This window comes from Dermacentor silvarum, chromosome 3 (assembly GCF_013339745.2).
Source record: "Dermacentor silvarum isolate Dsil-2018 chromosome 3, BIME_Dsil_1.4, whole genome shotgun sequence".
Taxonomy (NCBI): domain Eukaryota; kingdom Metazoa; phylum Arthropoda; class Arachnida; order Ixodida; family Ixodidae; genus Dermacentor; species Dermacentor silvarum.
Window position 1 is genome coordinate 169,571,572 of NC_051156.1, and position 22,465 is coordinate 169,594,036.

Consider the following 22,465-nt stretch of genomic DNA (forward strand, 5'->3'; position numbering starts at 1 on the left):
CAGCACACTAGGAGCAATTTAATTTTCACAAGTATCTGCCACACCACTTTTGGATCTATTTTACCTGCCAGCAAGAATGCTCCATACAATGTGAATTGTGAGGGGGGCCGAGCTACGGAAGTAACAAGAACAAATACAGCTGCGAGAACAGCCGGTTGTTTAACTGGCAAACTAGACAATCGCAAGCTAAGCCTCCGTAAGCCCCTGATAAGCCTCCACTCAACAAGCTTACTTAGAGGGCTTATCAGCACTATGCATAGTGCCACGGTGCATTAGTGTTACATGCAAGCAAAAGACGTCTTGTGCATAATAACGATATGGTGATCTTGACAGGAGATGGCATAGAACTATGCATCCATGCTCCTTTAATTAAGGCCAAATGCACTAATATTGGTATCAGGCCGCATCACTGTAAGGATGCTCAGGGTGCATGGCTGAACTAACCAAGTTCTTAATGTGACCTACAACAGCCTGCATTGACTGATATAAAACACGCATTTCGTGAGCAAATAAATTATTACGGATAAGAGCCCCACTTGGCGTAAGCAACTACTGTCAGATAAGAGTAACTAGTTCTTGCTTTTGCATAACAGAGTACTTTGCACTTATAATTACTTGGGGACGTATTCTGACACGTTCCACTTTGGCGACATTTCGCTTTTTGCCTTCAGGCATGCACTGATTGGCTCGTTGAGCAAAACCGGAAAATAAGTCATGCCACCTAGTAGTTCCAGTGTAGGTCATTTTGACGTCACGGTGTCATTGGGTGCTCCCGACATATATTGAATAAACGAACACGCCTGTGTCGTATTGCAGCCGATACATTCGAAAACAACACACCTGAGCCGCTCTGCACTCGCACGGTGCGCCCTCTCGTGCGTTTTGCGAAGCGTTTGAGTGCATGTGTTGGTAGTGCATGCCGACGTCATGGGTAAGCAGCTGGTTGATTTATTGAACGTGACTATCGCCTAGGCAAACTATCGCCGAAGTGGAACTTTTCAGAATACGGCCCTTGATGGGCACTTTAGACAGGGGTCCAAGATTAATTTTTTTGGTTTGCAGTACCATTCTTGGCACTTGTCCACTCCAATGTTATATGCCGGGGTTAAATTAAAGAACTATTATTACTAAGCCCAACATGTGACGTATATATACGTTAATGTGTTGCTACGCCAATAAGGCAAAACAAGTTATGATCTACCACCCTTAGATTCTGTAACCGAAAGCAACACGAGTTTCCCCTGCACATAAAATTAATGGTGTTTATTTCTGCGAACAGCAGGCCAGGAAGAAATTCCTAAAAGCCCAATCTTTATGATGGCTATTCTTTTAAGGGGTGCTTGCTACGATACCTACGTGTATATGCACCATTTGCATTGCACCATGTAGTATGGTCCTCCCCAGCCTTGAATGAAGGGCTTTCAAGATAAGACGTTCACGACAGTTATGCGAGATAGGCCCTTAACATGAGAAGACCACTGTTCACGACCATTATGAGAGATAAGCCCTTAACAAGGCCCCTGTGGAGGCACAGCCTAGGTAACAATAAAGTGCGCGAATTCTCGCTGCCCTGGGACGCGAGAACTTACGAGCGTACAACTCGGTCTGCGGCTGAGTACGTCATATGCATGCGTAACATCGAGCCCGATATAACCATACGCCAGCTGCGTGACGTTCATTATGGTCAAGCGTGAACGGTGCAGCTTACTTCGTCGCCATTTGGAGGCTTGTAAAAAAAAAAAAAAAGTGAAATCTTACATTCCCGCAATTGGAAAACACACTGCACAATTGGACCAAGGCACGTTACCAAATGAATTGTTAGTACATCTGTTAACAGTGGCACTCGATCAAAAACCGCTACAGGTTGATTATATAGGCCGCAGGGCTAGAGCGAAAGGTGAGTAACACTAACAGGAGAGCACCCGAGCGGTCGCCTTCCTGTTTTGGCAAAGGCGGCAGCGTGTGGTCTCATTGCCCAGACATCGCTCCATTTGCGCAGTCGCACAGTCGCGCGCGCAGCATGCGTTGCACCCGGCTGCGCGGGCGACACAGCGCCGAACGAGGCGACACAGCTAGAGCACTGCTGCCTCGTTCCCTCTCTCTCAATGACAACGGCGGCGAAAGGAGCAATGAATCACGTAGAAAAGTCATCGCAGATATCACACGCCGAACGGCGCACGGACTAATCCTTTCAAGGGCAACCATCTCGCACTATCTGCGCGAGTCCATGCGCGCGCGCGCGCGCGCGCCGCTGCCGCAGCATCCATTTCAATGGAGCGCATGTCCGGAAGCACCACCCCGACCGGCAACTCGCAAAATAAGCGTTATATCGTCCCGCTTATTCAATGACCCGGCGCAGGAGGTACGGGTAAAGCCCGGGGCAAATATGACTCGGGCTGCCGCGATCGTCGTTCCAAGCAAGGGCACAGGGAATCGCAGCATCAATGACCTACACGCGCCGCACGTGATCTTGAACCCTTATTTGCCGGCGTGCGCCAGACTAGACACAAGAGTCGGATCAATAAGTACGACTCACCGCCGGTCAAGACCAGCTTGTAGACGATTCTCTCCCGCTTCTCCGGGTCGAGTGCCATGTCCGCTGGCTCGGCGAAGTGGTCGCGGTCGGGGAAGGTGGCCCGGCGCCGTCGCTTGTCTCCTAAACCTACGGCCGCTTCACCATTCAGCAATTCCAGCATCAATCCGCAGAGGCGCACGGACAGCGGATCGCTCGCCGAGCCGGCCGAGCGGCAGAAGCGAGTGGGCAAGGAGGAAGGTGAGTGAGTGAGTGCGCACAGCCTGGCACAGGCGACCAGAGAACAGCGCGAGCGGCGCAACACGAGAACGCGAGAGGAAGCGAGACGTGACGTCAAGTGTTCCGTGACGTCGGGCATGCAACATGGAGGCCTACTTTCAGTTTCGGAACGGCTGGCTGCGCCGCGGTAGCTGCGTTCACGTGCGCGGCCTAATTCGATTTGTACTGCTGTCGGAAAAATAAGACTGCAGGCTGCATTTGTGTTTTTCTTTCACATGCCTGCTACGACGGGGAGAATGCAATGTTTCTTGCAGGTTTTGCCGGGAGCTAATTCCCTAACAAAACAACGCGAACGATGAACACAGCTACGATCGAACAACGCGAACCAGACAATTTCCCTCGGCGTTGTTTTTAAAAACTTCAGTACGTATCAACTATGAAATTGTTGTTGTCGCCTTTAAAGTATGGTACTTACCCACGGGAGGGTATTAGCCAAGGTTCGCGATGGAAACATAATAGAACTCTCAATTATTTCCTATTGACTTGGTCTGTACTAGCGGCTTCATCAAAAATTAGCATGATCACTGTTCAAATATTTTTTAGAATATATAATAATTATTATTTAAATATAGGCCATGCAGGCTATGGGTTTTTCCGCACGACCGTATTTTCTTCTTCGTCTCGCATTTTGTGCAAGTACGCCAGAGTGTGTAAGACAAGATTCCCTAAAACAAACAGTTGATAATTCAATGCTCTATTATCTGGCTTTTTAATCATATTTAAGCAGCACACTAGAAAAGCAAACAGCGATAATGAAGAATCGCTTTGCAGCGCAGTGTATCACATTTGTATCTTAAGTGCAAAGGACAATTTCAAAATAGAAAGGCTGCAAAATGAGGCAAAGCATGAAAAAAAAAAAAAATCCATAATTTGAAATAAATAAATAATGTGTTGCATTGTTAAGTACAAAATTCAAATTTTGCGAATAGACGCAAAATACTCGTGTATTCGCGCATATTCGCGGGCTTCTTTCATACTGGGAAAAACCTTTATGTAGCACGTATTGAACAACAGAAAGCTGTGTCGGGAGTTCATCTTGCTCTACAATTTTCTCATTGACACTTTTAATCTAATTATAATATTTGAGAAGTTGATTAATTAAGATTAATTATGTAATTAGGCAGAATCCAAAAAATAATCTGAGTGTCTCCAAGCGACGGCAAATAACAATACCTTGGTTCTGTCCAGCTACATGGCATTTGCATATTTTTAAATCTTGGTGCATCATAGTTGGGACACCCTGTATATACACTGCCACGGACTAGGCCAGAAACAAGTGAATCGTTCTAAAAAATCTAGCAACTGCCATAGAAACATGTAGATTAATGCAGAGCCTAATAAAAATTTGCATCATCTTATACACGAGCCTTAATTACTACATAATGCAAATACATGTCTACTGTCCACATATAAAATATTTAAGCGAGGCTCTAACTTTACAAAATGTCTATTGACTAAAATTACTAGTGCATAATGAAAGGAACCAAATTCATCATTTTCTTCACTTGCCTGCACGTTGTAGTGACCTGCAATGACATTGTTTCTAATCAGAGAAAATAAGGTTGCAACGAAATATTCAGAACTGCTTAACGCCACCAAATGGCCACCTACGTGAAAATTTTTCATCTGGTTTTACAATAAGGAAGCCTAAAAACAAGACCCAAACTTCGTTTCTTCAATACCTTAATTTACTGCGAAGAGTTATCAAAAGAAGTGAAAAGGACAGACACTTCAGGGACATAGTGTTTAAAAGGAAAGTGCATCAGATAGGACTGCTATCAGTGATATTCTCGTTCATGCATGTCTTCTTCAAACAGAGCATTGAATCAGTTTGAGGAGCCCAGCATGTAGTACATTGTACACAAGGTATCTATTGTTATGTCTGAGTAAAGCAGCACTGGAAGCGGCCGGGAGTAGTACTTAAGACAAAAACCTGGAGATCTTGAATACTTTCAGCAGATCTGCACATTCCACTGGTGATGTGTGGTTGCTCAAACAAATCTGCAGGTCTCGCAGCACTGAGTCGAGCTATTGCATCCTTGAAAAAAAGAATTTTTAATTACAATATGCTAACAGGACAGTTCCTTTGTGCAGTTCCTTCCCTCTATGTCCAGTCCTTGCTTCTTTTTTTTTTTTTTAATCTAACCAGCTCACATGAACAGTCTGCAGTATATGCTTCTTGCGTTCTGTGCAAAGTTACTCCATGTACGCAAACTTAAAATCCAAACCTGTCTGGTAAAGTTGGCAAGACAGCATATAGACGTTGGTAGCGCGGCGAAACAAGGGCAAAAGGGAAGTGACATGCATTTATTATGAACACATTGTTACGGTGCATTTGGACAGGACTGTGTGGGCAAGAGAGACGAAGAAGTCGTAGACTGTCTACTGGAGCTGTTACCTGTGTACCAGCCTACGTGTTTACCAGTGACCTTTCACAGATAAATAGTTGTACTATATATGCTTGTGCGTTGGGCTTACTCTCCATAACAATATTGAGTATCTGCAGTCTATGTGCCGTCACACAGTTTACAGCTATTTAACGCGAGGCATTCTTGTCTGAATCAACCCAATTTTTGGCAAGTAGTATCTCGACACTTTCACGGCATTGCGGGCACCACATGTGTATTGTGCTTTTTCGTGATGAATATGTCATCTGTGTGTATGTAACTGTCATTTTGGCGTGTTATCCACATCGCGTCGTCCGTGATGAGGCGACAGTTGGGCTTGCAAGCTTATCTCAAATATTACTGAACATATTTTTTGTTCGCTAGCACAGTACTAAACAAAGAAGTTCTGCAGAAATTCTCAAGGGAGCGCGGGCAATTTTCATATCTATCTGAGAGTAGAATGAAGATACAAAGAAAATCCGGATGGGTTCCTGCCATCTGGTCTCATCTTAGTTCAGCAAACTACGAGAAATTGCAACAAATGATCATTCAGTGGTCATTTGATGAATTCAGCAATTTGTTTCTTCAAATGCGATGCTTTCTCTCCAATAAATGCATATGTGGCCTCCACTACCAACATGGATTTCAGGATCTTCACAACTCATGCTCAAGGATTGAGAAAATACTGATTTCTGAAGTCAAAACAAGTTCAGTTTATATTTTTTATTGTCTGGCAAAAGTGACACGACATTGTTCTTCACACTCTGCAGTTGATTGGCGCATACTGCACGCAACTGTCAGCGTCGGCACACATCAAGATGTACAACACAACAAATTTGTACTATTCATTCACACGCGCACACACAGGCATATAGCTTTCACAACCTCACTAAAAAAACCTAAAAGATATCTGCTAACTCAAGGGGAGAAAAAGTACATAAAAAGAAAACTGTGCTACCTAAATAATCTCGGTTAACAGATCCGCGTGAACTAGTTCACATAAGGTGTATGCCAAAATACCATGATATGCATCACGAGAAACAATCCTTACATTAAAAAGTCTAGAGAAATGAGAGAACACAAGGAAGGCAAAGAAATGTTCACGAATAAAAGTAAGCTGTGACAATGGGAACATTCAGAGCACGTTAGCTGCAACTGTGCTGCAAGAGGCGGCTTTTGCTAACTACTGGTACGTAACCTCCGCAACTATAGACGTGAAGCTAGGTCATTCACACATGCTATCACTTTTAAGAAGGCAACCTTTAATTCACAAGCAAGTTTCGTGCCTTGCCGTATTGAAGGTGCACAACAATGGGAAAGTTGTTCAGCGATAAAAGGACGACTTTCATGATTACCAAACCCAAGCCCTGGGTAGATTGTACTTCTGCCCTTCTAAGCTTCCTCCCAACTCTGACGGAGTGCCAAGTTTATCTTATCTTTCCTCTGCAGAGGCAAAGGTACTGGGTGGGAAGGCAGAGAGGATCAGTGGATCTTTACAAGCCGCTCGAGTAGTCATAACACTGAAAGCACAACCCACATTAACGTCATCCATTGAAATTGGGTTTCAAAAGTTCATTTACATGATTTCCGCTGCTCTCCGATACATGTCATGACAAAAAATGATGCGAATATCTTCAAGAAAGCACATCCAGACAAAGGGATGCTATACTACTAAGTAGCACAGAAGAGAAAAAATTTGCACGTGAATCCACTGCGCAGTCGCAGCAAAGTCCACAGCACCTTATGCGACCTTTGCATACCCTAACCGTAAGTCTCGCTTCATCTGCAGTCCACACTTTACGTGACGAAGCAGTTATCAATGTGCGCTTTTTTTTTTCCTCAGTTTTCTACAAGTCTCACACATTCGGCACAGCAAACCGACGTCTTCCGTTTCTCACTTCACGTTTCCCAATAAGCAGCGTAGCAGGAGCTACACATAATATCGACCATGGGCACCATGTACAGATTGTTTCTATTGTTGGGAAAAGCACATGGCAGCTATCCTTGTGAAAATTGCGGCTTTTAATCAAATAAAAGCAATGCAGCTTGGCAGCAGGCTGTCACAGTTGTTACAACTTCCTTTGTCATCTATACCATTTCAGCCAAAAATCAGACTAAAGTTGCACCAGAAGTCTGCAAGTTAAAATAATATTGTCAGCAATGCTACTGGAAAGGAGGCATGGTTTGCACACAGCAATTGCAGAAAAAAAAAAAAAGCTTTTTTTTTTAGTTAGTCAAGACTGCAGATATATACATAAAGCACCAACAGGTATGCCTTGCTTTGGTGTTACATATATTACTTTTTCATACCCTTAAACATGCACATCAGTTAGAGGAAAAATGCAATCAAAAGTGCCTTCAAGAAGTGTAGAGGCACTTACTTGTTGCTCTACAAGAAAGCTACTTAGTGTCATTCACTTCATTAGACTTTTGATACACAATTTGTTCAAGCATAATGAAGCATATCTTTCTTAGTGCCACGGTATATGTACCAAAGGGAAGGGAAGAGTGCTGACTAGACTGTAAAGTGAAAAGCGAACTTTTTTTTTTTCAGGGTTCTATCCTCAGTTTTAGCTTCGCAGTACTAATGTGCGTAAAAGAACTACTTGTCTCAGGCGCCCCACCTTCTCACCATCAAGATACCAATACTAAAGGATGCCCATCTTTAGCAGCCAATGAAAGAGACAAGTGGGATACAAAGGGCATGTTCACATCAGTTAGTTGCTGCAGCTGTCTAACATTTTGAAGGAGTTTCTTGGCAACCACATGACTTGAATTGCTAGGCTTGTTTGCCAACCAGGCACACCTTGGGCCACCTATTGCAATGGCATTGCTTGTTCAAGCTCATAATGATGGCTCTTGTCCTAAGCAGTTTTGGAAGAAAAATTGGAAGAAACTAAAAATGACAAGTGTGTTTAGAATAGGAATTGTTACTAACCGAAAATTTAAGCTTAAAACTGCTATTGAAGGGACATAACATGTTCAGTATATTCAGCTAGTGTTCTGAAGCAAGCACACAGGATTGCGACATTTGTATTCCAGGCATGTTCTTGCCGACACCTGGCCAACCAAAACACCTAAGTATTTTCTTTAGCTACAGCGATGACATGGAACATTACTGTATGCAATTAAGCAACCACCTAACTTTTCTCAGTGCCTCCAATACCTGCCACTTGATGGAGAGTGCGAGTGCAGGCGTGGGCATTGCTGCCACTCATTAGACAGGTTGTGCAACCTTTCCAACTTGCCAGAGTAAACATGCTCTGTTCATTGCCTGCAAACTTACGTATCGATAATAAAAGCCAAGTTTTGAAGCACCAAATACTTTAACAAAGCGAGATGAAAGGTGAATGGCCGTGACGCTAAAGAACATAAATAAGAAGTGTGAACGGCACACATCCTAGAATGCCTGTCGGATAGGTTCAACAAAGGCAGTACTTCTGCACATTCTTAGTTTCACTGTATACAGTGTCAGTGTCACATGCACAACGACCATATGGCAGCGCAAGGCGGTTTTCCGGTACAGCAGCTGAAGTTTTCACGACTGAAGTAGAGCGGGGCAGGCATCAGCAGAATCTTCACGTTCCTGCCATACTTCACTCTGTACATCAGCAGACCAGCAAGCAGTTTCCTTTCCTATAATGACACAAAAACAAGAACAGCTATGAAGCACCTTCACAATAAAACTTTTGAACTAGAAAGAAAACTGCTAAGGCACCAGGAGAGGGATGCCACAGAAGGCACAGCACAGCTTTGAAAGTTCAAGTTAATCAACATTTGCCGCAAGATTTCTAACGCCTATTGGCATGAATTGTATATCAACAACAAAATTCCCGGAAGAACCAACCCTGAGTTGATATCTTTGTAAGCGATAGCATGCGCATTAAGACAAGAGACACGCCGCAGATTTTAGTGACAAGTGCATCTCTTGAAGAGAAAGCAGTACTTTTATTCAGCATTACAACGTGTCGAATTGCAAGAAACAACTTGCTTGACCTTGTAGAAACACAGCTCAGTACAATGAGAGATGCGCAGTAAATTTTGGAAACGAACGCATCCCGTAACTTCTTTCGTCATCGTCAACTAGAAGCAGCGCGCCGCTATCACTTTTTATAAGTAAATTGTTCCTATACAATGTGCCAAATTGTTCCTATGCAATGTGCCTAACGTGCCAGGCATTTCAAGCACTGACCTGCACGAGGGCAATTATTAAGGGTGCTTTATTCTCTTTTCAGGCCTAATACGCCTAATCCATGGCCTAATAGAGCATCAGCCTTCTGTGCTGGGGGACCTGGGTTTGAAATCGACCATCAGACATTTCTATTTATTTAAACTTAAACCACAAAGTATGAGGAGGAGCCAAAAAAAAGCTATCGTTTAAAAATTTCATTAGATAGCTTTAGTATAGCGTATGCAAAGTTCTTGTGAGCATATAGCGCATATATAGCGGTGCATGTGCAAAACACCACAATGAAGATCTTTGCAGGGTATGTAGGCATGCTAACTAGCATATAACAACATGGCAGTGCCCAGGTCACTTGCTTCAATCCACATTTGCCTTTCCTAGTACATGGTCGTTGCTGCAAAAGCAAGGAATAAATGGTAAAATCAGCTTCTGCTTAGTCTCATCTCAATTTGAGAACAAAGCATTAGCGATGCTTTGTCATTATTATTGAGATCAGTTGTCTGTTTTGATGCTGCTAGGCACAACAAAAGACACCACCATTGCTGCTAATGCGCTTCAATTTTTACCTACCAGACGGCGGCACAGCATTTAGCACAGCATTTAGCACAGCATTTAGCACAGCACAGCATTTAGCAAATGGCAGAAATTGCATTTACTGCTGTCTAACCTGCAAGCGGTCCTAAAAACAATAAAAACATGAATGAGAACTGCAGTACGAGGCAAGTTCAACTCTGAGCCCGTGTCTGGCGGCAGCTGCACTGCATGCTAGACTCAACTGCATCACGCGCCTCGCAGTCTGGAAGCCACAAATAGCAGCATATCTTCTTTTTGTCTCAATACCTACCTCAATACCTCAATACATACCTGCCAACCTCAAGACTTTCAAATTCGTAAAATCGCGACCCAAGGGGGGGGGGGGGCATGGGAGTTCTGCCGCGGAGTACGATTTCAAACACACTTGGAAGTACTGATAGCGTCTAATACTGACGAGGCTTCGAATACGCCATCACACTTTGCAGCCGCTACGGCTACGAAACACCGGAGTGCCGGAGTCGCACTGCGCCCGATGCAGCAGCACGTCGAAAAAAGAAAACCCAAGCCTACAAAACAGGTCATACTCGCGAAAAAAGCCTAGCGAAGGTGAGAGGCGAGACGACACGCCACAACCTCCAATACAGAAACTGTGCCTGCTGCATCGACCCGAAATCGCCGTCGTCTATGGGGGCGCCACTTACGTACAGGTGGGTCTCTATGTTGAGAGTAACGACAACCAGTGACTTATGGCCGTCGTCAGGTCGTCCAACAACCCGATGACGAAGGCAACGTCACAGAGTGAAAAATGACCTTACTCTGCAGACAATAAAGGTTACAGCACACACCCCCTTCACTATGCGCCCCTATGTAAGCCGCGCCCCCGCCCACCAGCAACGGTGTGACATTATTAGGAATTTTTAAAAAAATATTTCGAGAATATGACCACTTTTTCGTAAAAATTGAGCCGACATTCGTAAAATCGCAAGACAGGTCCGAATTCGTACACTTTACAGAAAATTCGGAACAGTTGGCAGGTATGCATTCACAAAACAGTGCATCTTGCGATTGTCGGCAGTTGTTTTCAAAGCACCTTAGCTACGGCTTCGCTTCGAAGCAGGTTAGGCCGAGCGGGACCCTCGGCACTTGTTCGGCCCTGAGCAGACACCTGTGGGTGCATTGTAGACACAAAAACTCTCCGCAGCCAAGGCGTCTTGCGGTATGCCGCTGCGAGAAGCTTGCTGCTAGTGTATTCGAAAACTGCATTTTCGCAAATTCTAGAAGTGGCTGAAAATAGTTGCGTGCATTGCACTGCTGTAAGCACACATCGCTGCAGCTAAGTACGTTCTATTTACAACATCGAGACAAAATTCCAAAAAATTTGGCTGTTGTAGCTGATAGTCCGTTAAAAGCAGAACTGCAGAGTGGTTGTACAAGATTAGATCTGCATACAAAGTCTGTTGTATGCAGACCACGGTGTAAGAAATATAAGTGTTGACACTCGCCGCCCGCTGTGGCGGAGAGCGCAGACAGAGCGTGTTCGCTGTAGCCATGCCCCATAGGCCCCTGAGCCGCAGCGCCCCCACGCAGCTGCGGCCAGCGCATGTGCTACAGCCATGGTGTCACGGCCGCCTCACGAACACGATCTGGTAGCGCCGTTGGGCGGAGTGTCAACACCTGAAGTAATTCTTACACCGTGAAGCAGATCCGTTGTCACGAGCATGAACTGTTTACTAAAAAACTAGTAGAATAGACTTCCATTAATTCGACTCCGGTTAATTCAATCCTGACCGAAGGCCCCACCGGTGCCCATACATTTCTATAGGTTTAAACTTTCGTTATTACGGTCCTGAAATTGGCCTTCGCCGGATAATTCAAACTTGGCTGGTCAGCACAGAGGTGCCTGATCCCAAATGGCAACTACAATAGCGGCAGTGTTTGTGTTGGCGACGATTAGGGCACAGTGAATGCATCGAGAGCACTTCATTTCCCATCTAAAACACCTATTTTTAGCCTGCCCCAGGAAGATTTTCAAGCGGAAATGGTAGCTCACAATGAATTAATATAGTATTCACTAGATTCACACATGCCTTTCTTTCGAAGAAAGTTTGTCCATAAATTGCTTGTGCGGTACAATCCGATACGAAACCAAAACGAAGCCGCCCGAAACCGATATGAAGCCATCCATGGATGGTAACGGAACAAGTTCTCACATAGCATGACGACATCAATGTGTTGCCTTCAGTCCCCCCCTGATCATGAAAGCACATTCAAACGCTAAGCAATTTTACATGATGACCGAGTGGCAACAAGCCACGTTACATGTTCTTGGCGTTTCAGAGAAATGCATGCGTCGCAGGACGAACTAGTGAAGTGGTTAGTCTAGGCAGGTGCCCTCATCCCATTTGAGATTGTTGCAGTCATTTGGTAAATGGAGGATATCCAACACACTATCGACCGTACCGAGGACATCATGTTGTGGTTCTTCATAGACAGCCATCAAATGCTAAGAGTGAAGAAGACGAACATTACGCATATAAATTTCCATTCTGTGAAGATAAAAGTTGATGGTTTCATCTTTTTTTTTCTTTTTTTTTTTTGCCAGAACCGGAGGCATGCTACGTTTTTCTTTCTAAGAAATCGGGTGCACGTTTGAGTTCAACTTTGCATAGGACTCTAATGTCCTTCCCACATTAGTTTTCTGCTCTGAACCCATAAAAAGCAGGTGTGTGGTTGATTCTGAGGTGTGTTTGAATCGGAGCAAATACTGGCCAAACGATTCAGTGATGTGTTTCAGCATTTTTTCTGCCTTTTGTTTAATTTGACCCACCAAATTATTTGACCAATTTCGTCGATCCCATCAGGTTCGACTTTATGTAAGTCAACTGTAATGCACTGTTTCTACCGAGTTGATTCTGAGGATTAATTTAAAATCAAAGCTTAAATGCACAGTATTATTTGTGCACATAGATTATTCTGAAGATGCCAGTTGCCAAACTGCAAGCCTTGCAGTTTATGTACTCACCTTTTTTTTTTTTCACTTGTGCTTGATAATGCTTTCAGCCGCAGAGTGGTTGTGCAAGATTAGTTCTTCTTCATCTTGTCGGCAATGAGATTCCTGATGGTGAGGACAGTCGCCGAGAAGTACTTCTTGAAAATGCCATGGTGCTTCATGCCGGGAATCATCGCAAGGAAAAGCACTGCAAGCCGTGAGAGAAAGGAACCAATATGAGAAAACTGTTACAATGTAATATTGACATCACAGTGAGTTGGCAATATAGGACCCTGGAACTAGGGTAAAACCACAAACGGTTGCACACAATAAATGTCACATTATAGTATCAAGTGTGCCCACTCTGGGTGAATTCAATGGCCTCAAAAGCTAGTGCCACTGCAGTCCACCAACATAGTACCAAGTATTCTTGTCCTTTGGCTTTACCTTGAGCACACAATATTTAGACTGTAAATAAATATGTAATAAACGAATTGATTTACTGGCACACTTAAGCGAAAGAAATGTTCCTTCACAAACCAGGAATCGTCAGACTTGTTGCATAACTTCACTTCAAGAGTTTCAGCTTTCAATTCGACATCAGTTGAAGCAAGCTTTTTTGGGGGATGAAGGAAAGAAAAAGAAGGAAAGATTGAAAACGCAACTTAACTTTAACATAGCTTATTAATACTTTCTAGAGATACTGTTTCCATGTTAAAGCAAAAAAGTTGCAGTTATTCTATAGAACCATGTTCCAGTGCCATATTGACTACAGTGAAACGCCTTTACAACGAAGTGCTTGGGACCTCCAAAATCCTTCTTTATACAGGTCACGGCATTGAAAAGATTGCACACCACACCGCTCACAATAGAGCAGACTAAGCAAGATCAACAAGAGAAAAGTTTTATTTAACGTGAATTCAAGAAAGGCTTAGTGCACTGGTTCTCAGCCATGGGATGTGTCACGGACCCCTTGTGGACTGGAGGAAGTGATGGGGGACCCCTTGCAGTGATGGGGCGGGAAAAGGGGAGGGGTCAAAGGTTAATTTTCTTTTCGACTAAAAAAATTGGTAATGAACATTGTGACATCTTTTATGTTTTTATTATCTTCTGTGGATTGTTGCCGCAGTTACGGGAGCAGGTCCCACAATCGGGAATGAGTCAAGGGGGGAAAAAAGGAAAAAAAAAGTGAAATTTCTCTCTCTCTTTCTATCAAAATTTTTATATACGAATCGAATACAAATACTTGAGCTTCGAATATTGAATCGAATATCGAGTAATGGTATGCATAGGCATTTATTAGTAGGTCGTGTTAATTTGATATGTTGGAACATTGCAATTACATTGTCAATATTACAAAACTAGACTAGTAAGCCTATACTAAAACATTGTGTACTTCGTTCTTCGAAGAAAATTTACTTGGAAAATTGGAAAATTTAGTAATTCCCACTAGCTGTCCTCATCAGCTTGTGCGTTATTACACCGCATCAAATGCCCGTAAACTCTTTGCCAGTAGTCACTCATCGCACTTGCTGACAAGCAATCAGCTCAGAATTGTGTGGTGTGGCGCTGCAAAAAAAAAAAAAAAGAGAGGCTGGCTCTCCCGCAAGGTTCAGACGTTTAGTGGCTAAGTGTGCTTTACAGGCGAAATTGCGCCAGCAGCGCTAAATTATCACAACATTCAGCACCATATCTCCCCAATATTCTTTGACTCGATAGAAACAAATGCTAAGAACCGTGTTTACTCCTGCACAGCCAGCAACATATTCGATTTGATTCGAATATTCGTATCCAACCAAACATTCGAACATTAAAAATATAATATTTGATCTTTACGACTATTAGCACGACACTATTTTGTGGGCGTGGGTATTGCGAACCTCCAAAAATGGCTTCGCGGACCCCCATTTGAGAACCACTGACTTAGTCAAATAAGTCGATCATTTTTTGTGACACTCCATCTGACGGAATGTGCAACTGCAGCCAAACTTAGTGGTTCACAGCATGCTCCACGACAAAGCATGGGAGCGACACAAGGTAAAGCTGCACATCGTAAAATCCTGCCATCGCCTCCCTTGCTGCCAAAACTCTTGGTTCGTTGCTGACACTTCAACTGGTTGCTTTTGTTGACATTCATGTCCTTTCTGCCATAGATAGCCTTTAAGTCATCGTCGGTCACCAGTTATGATTATATCATCGCGTCAGGATCAACTACGACGTATTTGTCAGCTGTCGCTGCCCACTACTGTGCGGCAAGCAGCGTACCACTTGAGATTCACTGAGCACTGCAGCAGGACTGCTTGTAATGCTTGTTGAGTGCATCGCTTGCGCTGCTATTAGCGCAGTGTGAAGTTCAGTCGTAAAGTTCAGCGTTTGTCGTAAAGCAACAAATCAGCCGCCAGGGACACCTAAATGCCTTCGTTGTACCGGCAAATTTGTTGTAGTCTTAGTTGTAGAGGCACTCATAATACATATGAAAGATAGGAATTTGGCCAGGACATAATCAACCTTTTGTTATACAGGTCATTTTGTTGTACAGGCGTTCGACAGTACATATGTTATCAAGACAATATGGCATCTAATACATCAAATCGCATGCATGGCACGTACTCCAAAAATAATAATTGTATGTACTAGCAAACTTAACATACTAATTTTGCTTGTGTGGAACAGGGGTTATATAGGCCTGTAGTATTCCGACTTAGAAAATGAAAATATTCCCCACAATAAAACGCATTGTCAAACGCAGAATCGAGTACGACCCTAAATCTGTGTTGCCATATCGCCATCGACGTTTTAATGGCCGCCTCATACGCACTACTAGCTTAGCTGCCGTAGCTTCCTCCAAGTGCTGTAGTACGTGTGCTTAGGCTGATCTACCTTCTGTCTTCCCGTTTTCTGTGTTTGCTCTGTCAGCATGAAAGTGCCGACTGCAAAGACACGCCTAGTTCATCATGATGCCACATTTAAAAAAAAAGCGATCATGTGTGCAGAGACGAATGGAAATCGGGCCGCATCACAGGCATAAGTAGTTCCCGAAACTTGCATGCAGGACTGGCGCAAACAGAAGGAGAGGCATTCTACAACGGCGGCTGCTGCATATGGAACGGCCATGTGGGCCCTATCTTGAAAGCGATCTGCGATGTGGACAGAGTCAGCGCATCTAGGCGCACCGAGGGCTGATAGCTTCATTCGCACTGTCTTCTGGTTGCTTAGTTCGCGTTGAAGCGAGAGGCAGCATGAAGGTCAATTCGCTCGCTCCTGCTATCGCATTTCCTCACTCCAGCGTTCTGATGGCGAGTTCCCACGGTCATCGAGTGAGACGTGTTGATGTTTGCTTGTGCGCGCGTGACACCATGTTTGTTAAGGGGGGACGTGGCTTTGAAAATCAACTTCCTGATTTCTTCATGGATTTTGATGAAAATTGGCACAAATGTTTAGAATGTCTCCCTGATACTTCCATAAAAGTTTCAGAGTGATACCTTGAGAACATTTTATTAAGCAGAATTTTTCTCTCTTGAACTTTCTGGAGGGCCTAGGGAGCTTAAAAAACATGATGGAAGGCTCGTTGAGTATGACTGCATAGCTCAATGCGTGCTGAAGGTCGTGACAGTCTTACTTTTTTTTTTTCGCAACACAAATTTTTTAGATACTCATTTTTCAAGTTACCTTCGCACCAAGCACACTTTCGAGGTGACCGAATAGCCATGCCATAAATTTATAAAAAGTCAAGATAAAAATGCGAGACTGTCTCGACCTGCACTGTAGTCCAAGGAACGTGACAAAAAAAACAGAATCAAAATAGGCTAAACGGTAACGAAGAAATCAGCTCCAGAAACTGAGCAGAAAGGCGAAAAAACAGTTTTGAGAAAACAGCTCTCAAAGTTGCACCTTCTCTTAAGTTCTCTAAAACGCACCAAAGTTGTAATCTTTGATGTGTTTTGTGACGTGGGGCTTCTTGGACATGTGGCCTCTGGTCTGCTGAGCCTTCGTTCTGCCTTTTTCATGTTTGTATGGCATTCTTTACTGCTGCTCTACAAAGAGCATGGTGCCTGGGTTTCAAACCAAGTGAGGTGCAGAACTATGTGGGCATAAATATACAGTAGTTCTAGCGTTGTATCTGCAGACTGCCTCATTGATAGCAGCCTCTAGTGCAGTCAGTGAGGCATTGTTTTCTTTTGGTAGAATCGACCATGTTACTGAATGAAGGCTCTCAGCAGCCTTCTGAATCATCTTCCATTGACAATGGCTATGGAGGTTAGGAGAGCCACTGATAGATAGGCAGCAATGCAGCTGCTAGGTGCTTTCCAGCCTGTACTTTTGTATCATGCCTCACTTCTGCAGCCAGGTGTCTGTGCCAGCCCAAGTGGCCTAGTGAATAGAGCTCATGATGAGGTTCTCTTTATGAATTAAAGGGGTGGTATGATAGGTATTGTTACGAGATATCGTGGCATTACGATAATAGAGTCGGCGCGCGATGTGCCAAGTCCCGGGTCCGAGGTGCCGATGTGCGAAATGCCTCGTCGCGGGTCCGCGGAATAGACGCTCGACGAGCTTAGTCGCGCAGTCCGAGGTGCCGATGCGCGAAATGCCTGGTCGCGGGTCCAAACGCTCGGTAAGCTCAATCGCGCAGTCCGAGGTGCCGACGCGCGAAATGCCTAGCCGCGGGTCCGAGGAATAGACGCTCGAGGTGTCGACACTCGATGAGCGATGTACCGACACGCGAATTGCCTAGCCGCGGGCTCGAGGAGTCGACGCTCGAGGTGCCGACGCGCGAAGTGCCTAGCCGCGGGTCTGAGGAGTCGACACTCGATGAGCGATGTGCCGACGCGCGAAATGCCTAGCCGCGGGCTCGACGAGTCGATGCTCGATTAGCCTAGTCACACAGTCCGAGGTGCCGACGCGCGAAATGCTTAGGCAAGGATTCGAGAAGTCCGCGCGCGATGTGCTTCATCGCCGAGTCGGAGACGCCTACGCGCGAAAGGCTTAGCCGCGTGTCCGAGCATTCCGTGCCCGAAGCTCGGTCGCGAAGTCCGCGTCACCGATGCTCGGAATGCTTAGCCGCGGGTCTGAGACGTCCACAAAAAGCGGATTCGGCCACGCTACTGCGATGTCCGCGTAGCGCCCGCTTTAACACTCGTCGAGATTATGGAAACTGTCCGGAGCTCGCGAGGAGACCGCAACAAGCGGAGCAGACGACGCCATCACGGAGCGAGCACCGGACCAATGGCGAACCGCGCTGGAGTCACATGGCGGGCGCGGCCAATCGGTGGCTCCGGCACGACCTTCAATCATTCGCTTTTTGTGTGCTTGTTTCTGTATGGAGGAGATAGCTGAAGCGGCAGATTTGAAGACGGAGAAACGCGCTTTCCAACGAGACCAAGATGGCGGCGCTCGGCTGCGCCGTTCCGGAGATATCGTGGCTTGAAAAACGCCGTTTTTTCGCGATTTCCGCGCAATTTTTCGGCACCTTGGCTGATATAACAATTTTTTTAGAGCACTTCTACTTGGTTTTCAGTGATGATATTTCGGAATCAGATAGAATAAGAGTTACAGAAACTGAAAATGTGATTTTCAAAAAATCGATTTTTTAGCCATTTTTCGCGATGCGAAAGCCGCGTCCCCCCTTAATTTAGTTAATAAGCGAATGTTTACAAGTATATATGGCCGTTAAACTACTATCCTTATCCTAGGACCGATTCGTCTTCGTTGACACAACTTTAGGAATACGTGATCAAATCGTTGATACGATTCTGCATACTATTTGGATAATATGATTTTGTGGCTGATACTTATTTTTCCAGTTCCTGTGAAGATCATATCTGACGAGATTCCACTGTACTTCCACGTTTGCATAATGTAGTGTCTGGTTCTACACCCACTTATGAGAGGGATTTCTGTTCTCTGGCTTATAGTCAATCAGTGTTCGCTGAAATTGATTGATCCTGAATACAGCCCTTGTATTTAAGCCATTCACTTCTGCAGCCGGTGCTTCAGCCGGCCTCCTCAGAAGAGGCCAAAGTGCAGGTGCCGATGCTGCACCGCCCACTTTTAGAGCAGATTTGTTAAGTTTTTCATAGATAGAAGTACACTGCAGACTATTTTCTAGTTGTTTTGGGTTTCGTACACTAGACGAATATATGGTAAAACCCCTTAATTCGGCCCCCCGTTAATTTGAAATTCGGATAATTCGGCGGTCCCCGCTCCCTCCCTTATAAAATGTACATAGCCCAATGGCAGTAAACCTTCGTTAATTCGGCGCAAATTGCGTGTTCACCGTTTAATTTGGACTGGAGGCTAGCACCAGGACAGTGTTGGTCCATAATCACCATCCATAATCACGTAGATAGCTAATGCGGTTTCGTCCGCAGCGGTTGTGGCACAGTAGTTTCGTTTGGCTCGGTATGCACGTTGGTCACGTGCCTTCATATTGCGTAGTTGCTAACCATGATCATGTCGCACGGTTTCGTCTGCAGCGGTTGCCGCAGGCAGTATTTTCGTTTGAAATCGGTGCATGCCTCGGCTGCTTCCCTTCAGAACCGCAAAGTCGCCGTCCACCATCGCGTCAATACCGGCCACGGTTTTGTACGCAGCGGTTGCGGCAAACAATTGTTTCGTTTTGACCCGGTGCAAAGCTGTTGAAGATGAAGAGCACCGGCTACTTGCGATAGACGGACGATCTGTTGGCGACAGCTCACTGGTGAAAAATAATCGGATGTGCGCGTGGATACTGAAAAGTGTGTCTCAGATAATGCGCGTGCCACATCCTCGCTGCGAGAGCCGTCAATCATGAGATGAGATTGGCAGCTTCCGCATTGCTTTTGTATAAATAGAAAGAAATTTGCTGATTCATTCAGGTAAAAAAGGATGTTGACGTGGTAACATTTGTTTATTGTTTTTCTGATCCCCTTGATAATTCGACATTCGGATAATTCAGACATTTTCTTTTACTCCCTTGAATCCGAATTAACGACTTGTTCCTTGACAAGTAGTAAACTCCGAATTTTACGGTACTTGTCAACCTTCAGCCGGAGTTGATAGCGAAACAATGGAAGCTACCCCTTCGCCAACTGCGCTCGGTTTGTAGCCCTTGCAACCAGAGTAACCAGCTCAAAAAAAAAAAAAAAAAGAATGTAGGCTTCTGATTGGCTGATTTCTTTCCCAACAAGTACCACCAAACACTTTGTAGCAGAACTCTTTGAGGCTGTGCTTAGTTTTCAGAGGCCAAGTGAAAAGTCCAAGAGCGTTCTGAGAGCGAAAATGCAAGTTTTACTTCGCGTTTCCTGCACATATTAAACTTCTTATGCTCACTTTGTAATTTTTTTACTGCATCCCTATGGCAAGCCTTTTGTAAAGAAAATTAATTATTCATTTTGTAACGGACGTCTGTAACAGATTTTAAAGGTATTTCTTATTGCATAGAGCATGCTAAATGAATCAGAAAATACGCCTTAGAACACCATTGCGGTGGGGCGCCGAACAGGCGGAAGCGAAGCAGTTATTAAAATTTTTGCTTAAACATGTTTTTGTCATCATATGCAACTATTTAATTGAGGAGCAACCATTCCCTTACGTTTCTTTCCACTTAGATGCCCCACTACTGCTGGAGGATCTGCCTTTGGACATTGCCACTTTCCTGATCTGTTATCAGGCTGGCACTTCAGCCAGTGCAGTCCTCACAGGCTGAAGCCATAGGCATGAGGTCGGTATCTTAGGACCTTTTTATTCTATTAACGTGCCCGTCTACCTGATGCCTGTCTTTTTTTGTTGTTGTTTTCTTTTGCACTTCAGAGTCCAGCTTGTCCTGCGGCATGGGTGCCTGGAGGCAAAGGCTTCCCTGTCTTACGGAGATGGCACCTAAAGCCCTGCGTGTCAGTTCATTGCTAGAGCAAATGCTTTTCCTCTTTGAGGCTTACCTGCTTCACTCATCCTGCGCAAGTAGTGATTTTTACAGCAAGGTAAGGACTGCACGTTCATATCTTGCCATGCCACACAATGCATCCGTTTACGTGTTCAAATATTTGGTGTTGGCTGTGATTGGAGGGGGGGGGGGGGCACTGCATGTTGAGACTGGTTTCTGTGTCTACATCATAGAAAGTACTCGTGAATGGTGAAAAAAAAAAATGTTTAATTGAATTTCTGCACTCTGCACACCAGGAAGCACAAGTGATTGGGCAGTGTCTCATGTTGAGCTCATAGGCAACAAACCTTTTTGCTCTTATCATTGAGAATGAACCAAGCAAATGATGAGCTACAGCGTGGTGGAAGATTATAAGGTGCATTTAGGAAAGAAATTATGGCTGGATTATGTGGCAAGCATGACTATGACTTTTCCCTTCATCTTTTAACATGTAACACTATTAGGCATAAAAAGACAGGGTGACTTCCAAGAGCTTGAAGTGCAAATGCATTTGAAAGGAGATATGACCAGTTTAATGACGTTTTGGAACCCCAGTGCAAAGTGAGTACGAGAAACACACGTAAGATTTTATTCTTTATTCTCAGGCACGTCTGGTGCAGCACACCTTACATTTCTGGCTATCAAGCACAAACACAGATGCTTCTGCTGTGCCCGCACCTCACGGGCTGCAAGGATTGCGCTGCACGGAGCTGGCTCTGCAAGCATTTGGTGCGCCTGCTCTCTTCTGGAGATGGATCTGCGAGCCTGCGTAGCGGGGACCATCTGGAGAAACCACAGTCCACTGCTACCAGGAGTTATCCTCCATCGTGGCCAGCATGAACAATGCGCTCGGAACTGAGCTTTCACCATTGCACAAGGTCGGAATCCATGTTAAATGCCTTGGCCACCCTGCACCATGAGCAGTGAAGAGGGTGCCTGTGCACTCGAAAAGCTTCAGTGTAAGCACTGGGCATGTGCCCCATCCTTATGTTTTACACGAACCAGCAGTCAAGAGCTATACAGTGAAACCTCGTTAATTTCACTCACTTTAATTCGAAATCGAATATTAGGACTCGTTCTTTGCTCCCGGCAGGTGTATGCATTATTTAATCAATGAAACCTCTCGTTATTCAACATATTTGGCCGCACATCGGTTAATTTCGGACAACTGGAGCTCAGCGAGCACGGAGCGCCGCAATGTGGCAATGCAAAGAGCAAAACGGCTTTAGCGTCCACGAAACGAAGCGTCGGAGTTTGCATCGACATAGTCATCTGTGAAAATCGTACGTGAATGAACAGCAACACCAGGATGCTTCGTGCCCATTTTTGCCTTTGAAGTTTCTATTCTTGTGTTTACCGTCGCGCATAACACCAGCTTGGCTGCGTGCCTTCATGACTGCAGTGATGGAAGTGCTGCTCCAATTGCTCCAAAATGCTCCAAAAGAGAATTGCTGCTACATGCTGTTCCAAACTGTTATTTTTGTTAGTAACTGCTCCGAAACCTACTCCGAAATGTCACTGGGAAATTCAATCTCATACTGATTACCAACTTCTCTGCTGTGGCAACTGTGATATGTGGTTGATTCCTTTTGATTTGATTTGATTTGCTTTATTGTCTTTCCAAGAAAGAAGGAGCAGTCACATTTAAAGCTACTGC

The 22,465-nt window shown here is 44.7% G+C and overlaps 2 protein-coding genes across 6 annotated transcripts in view; both read right to left on the reverse strand.

Annotated features, from left to right (window-relative positions):
* LOC119446057 (TRPL translocation defect protein 14) overlaps positions 1–22,465 on the reverse strand; it is a 49,422-nt gene that overhangs the window by 19,542 nt on the left and 7,415 nt on the right. The window contains exon 1 of one of the 2 annotated variants that reach the window (XM_037710382.2): positions 2,537–2,814. The exons of the other annotated variant lie outside the window; for it this stretch is intronic. Within the exon in view, the coding sequence (XP_037566310.1) occupies positions 2,537–2,696 (160 nt within the window). The 5' untranslated portion in view covers positions 2,697–2,814. Of the gene's footprint in view, positions 1–2,536; positions 2,815–22,465 lie in introns of those variants that run through there. 2 annotated transcript variants of the gene reach the window in all.
* The window catches only part of LOC119446059 (ADP-ribosylation factor-like protein 6-interacting protein 1), a 52,682-nt gene continuing 36,124 nt past the window's right edge, over positions 5,908–22,465 (reverse strand). Inside the window, exons 6-7 of one of the 4 annotated variants that reach the window (XM_049663864.1) lie at positions 12,942–13,116; positions 5,908–8,830 (exon numbers count right to left, since the gene is read on the reverse strand). In XM_049663864.1, the coding sequence (XP_049519821.1) occupies positions 13,001–13,116 (116 nt within the window). In that variant the 3' untranslated portion in view covers positions 5,908–8,830; positions 12,942–13,000. Of the gene's footprint in view, positions 8,836–12,941; positions 13,117–22,465 lie in introns of all 4 variants that reach the window. The other 3 variants (XM_049663866.1, XM_049663863.1, XM_049663865.1) reach the window with 3 other exon arrangements.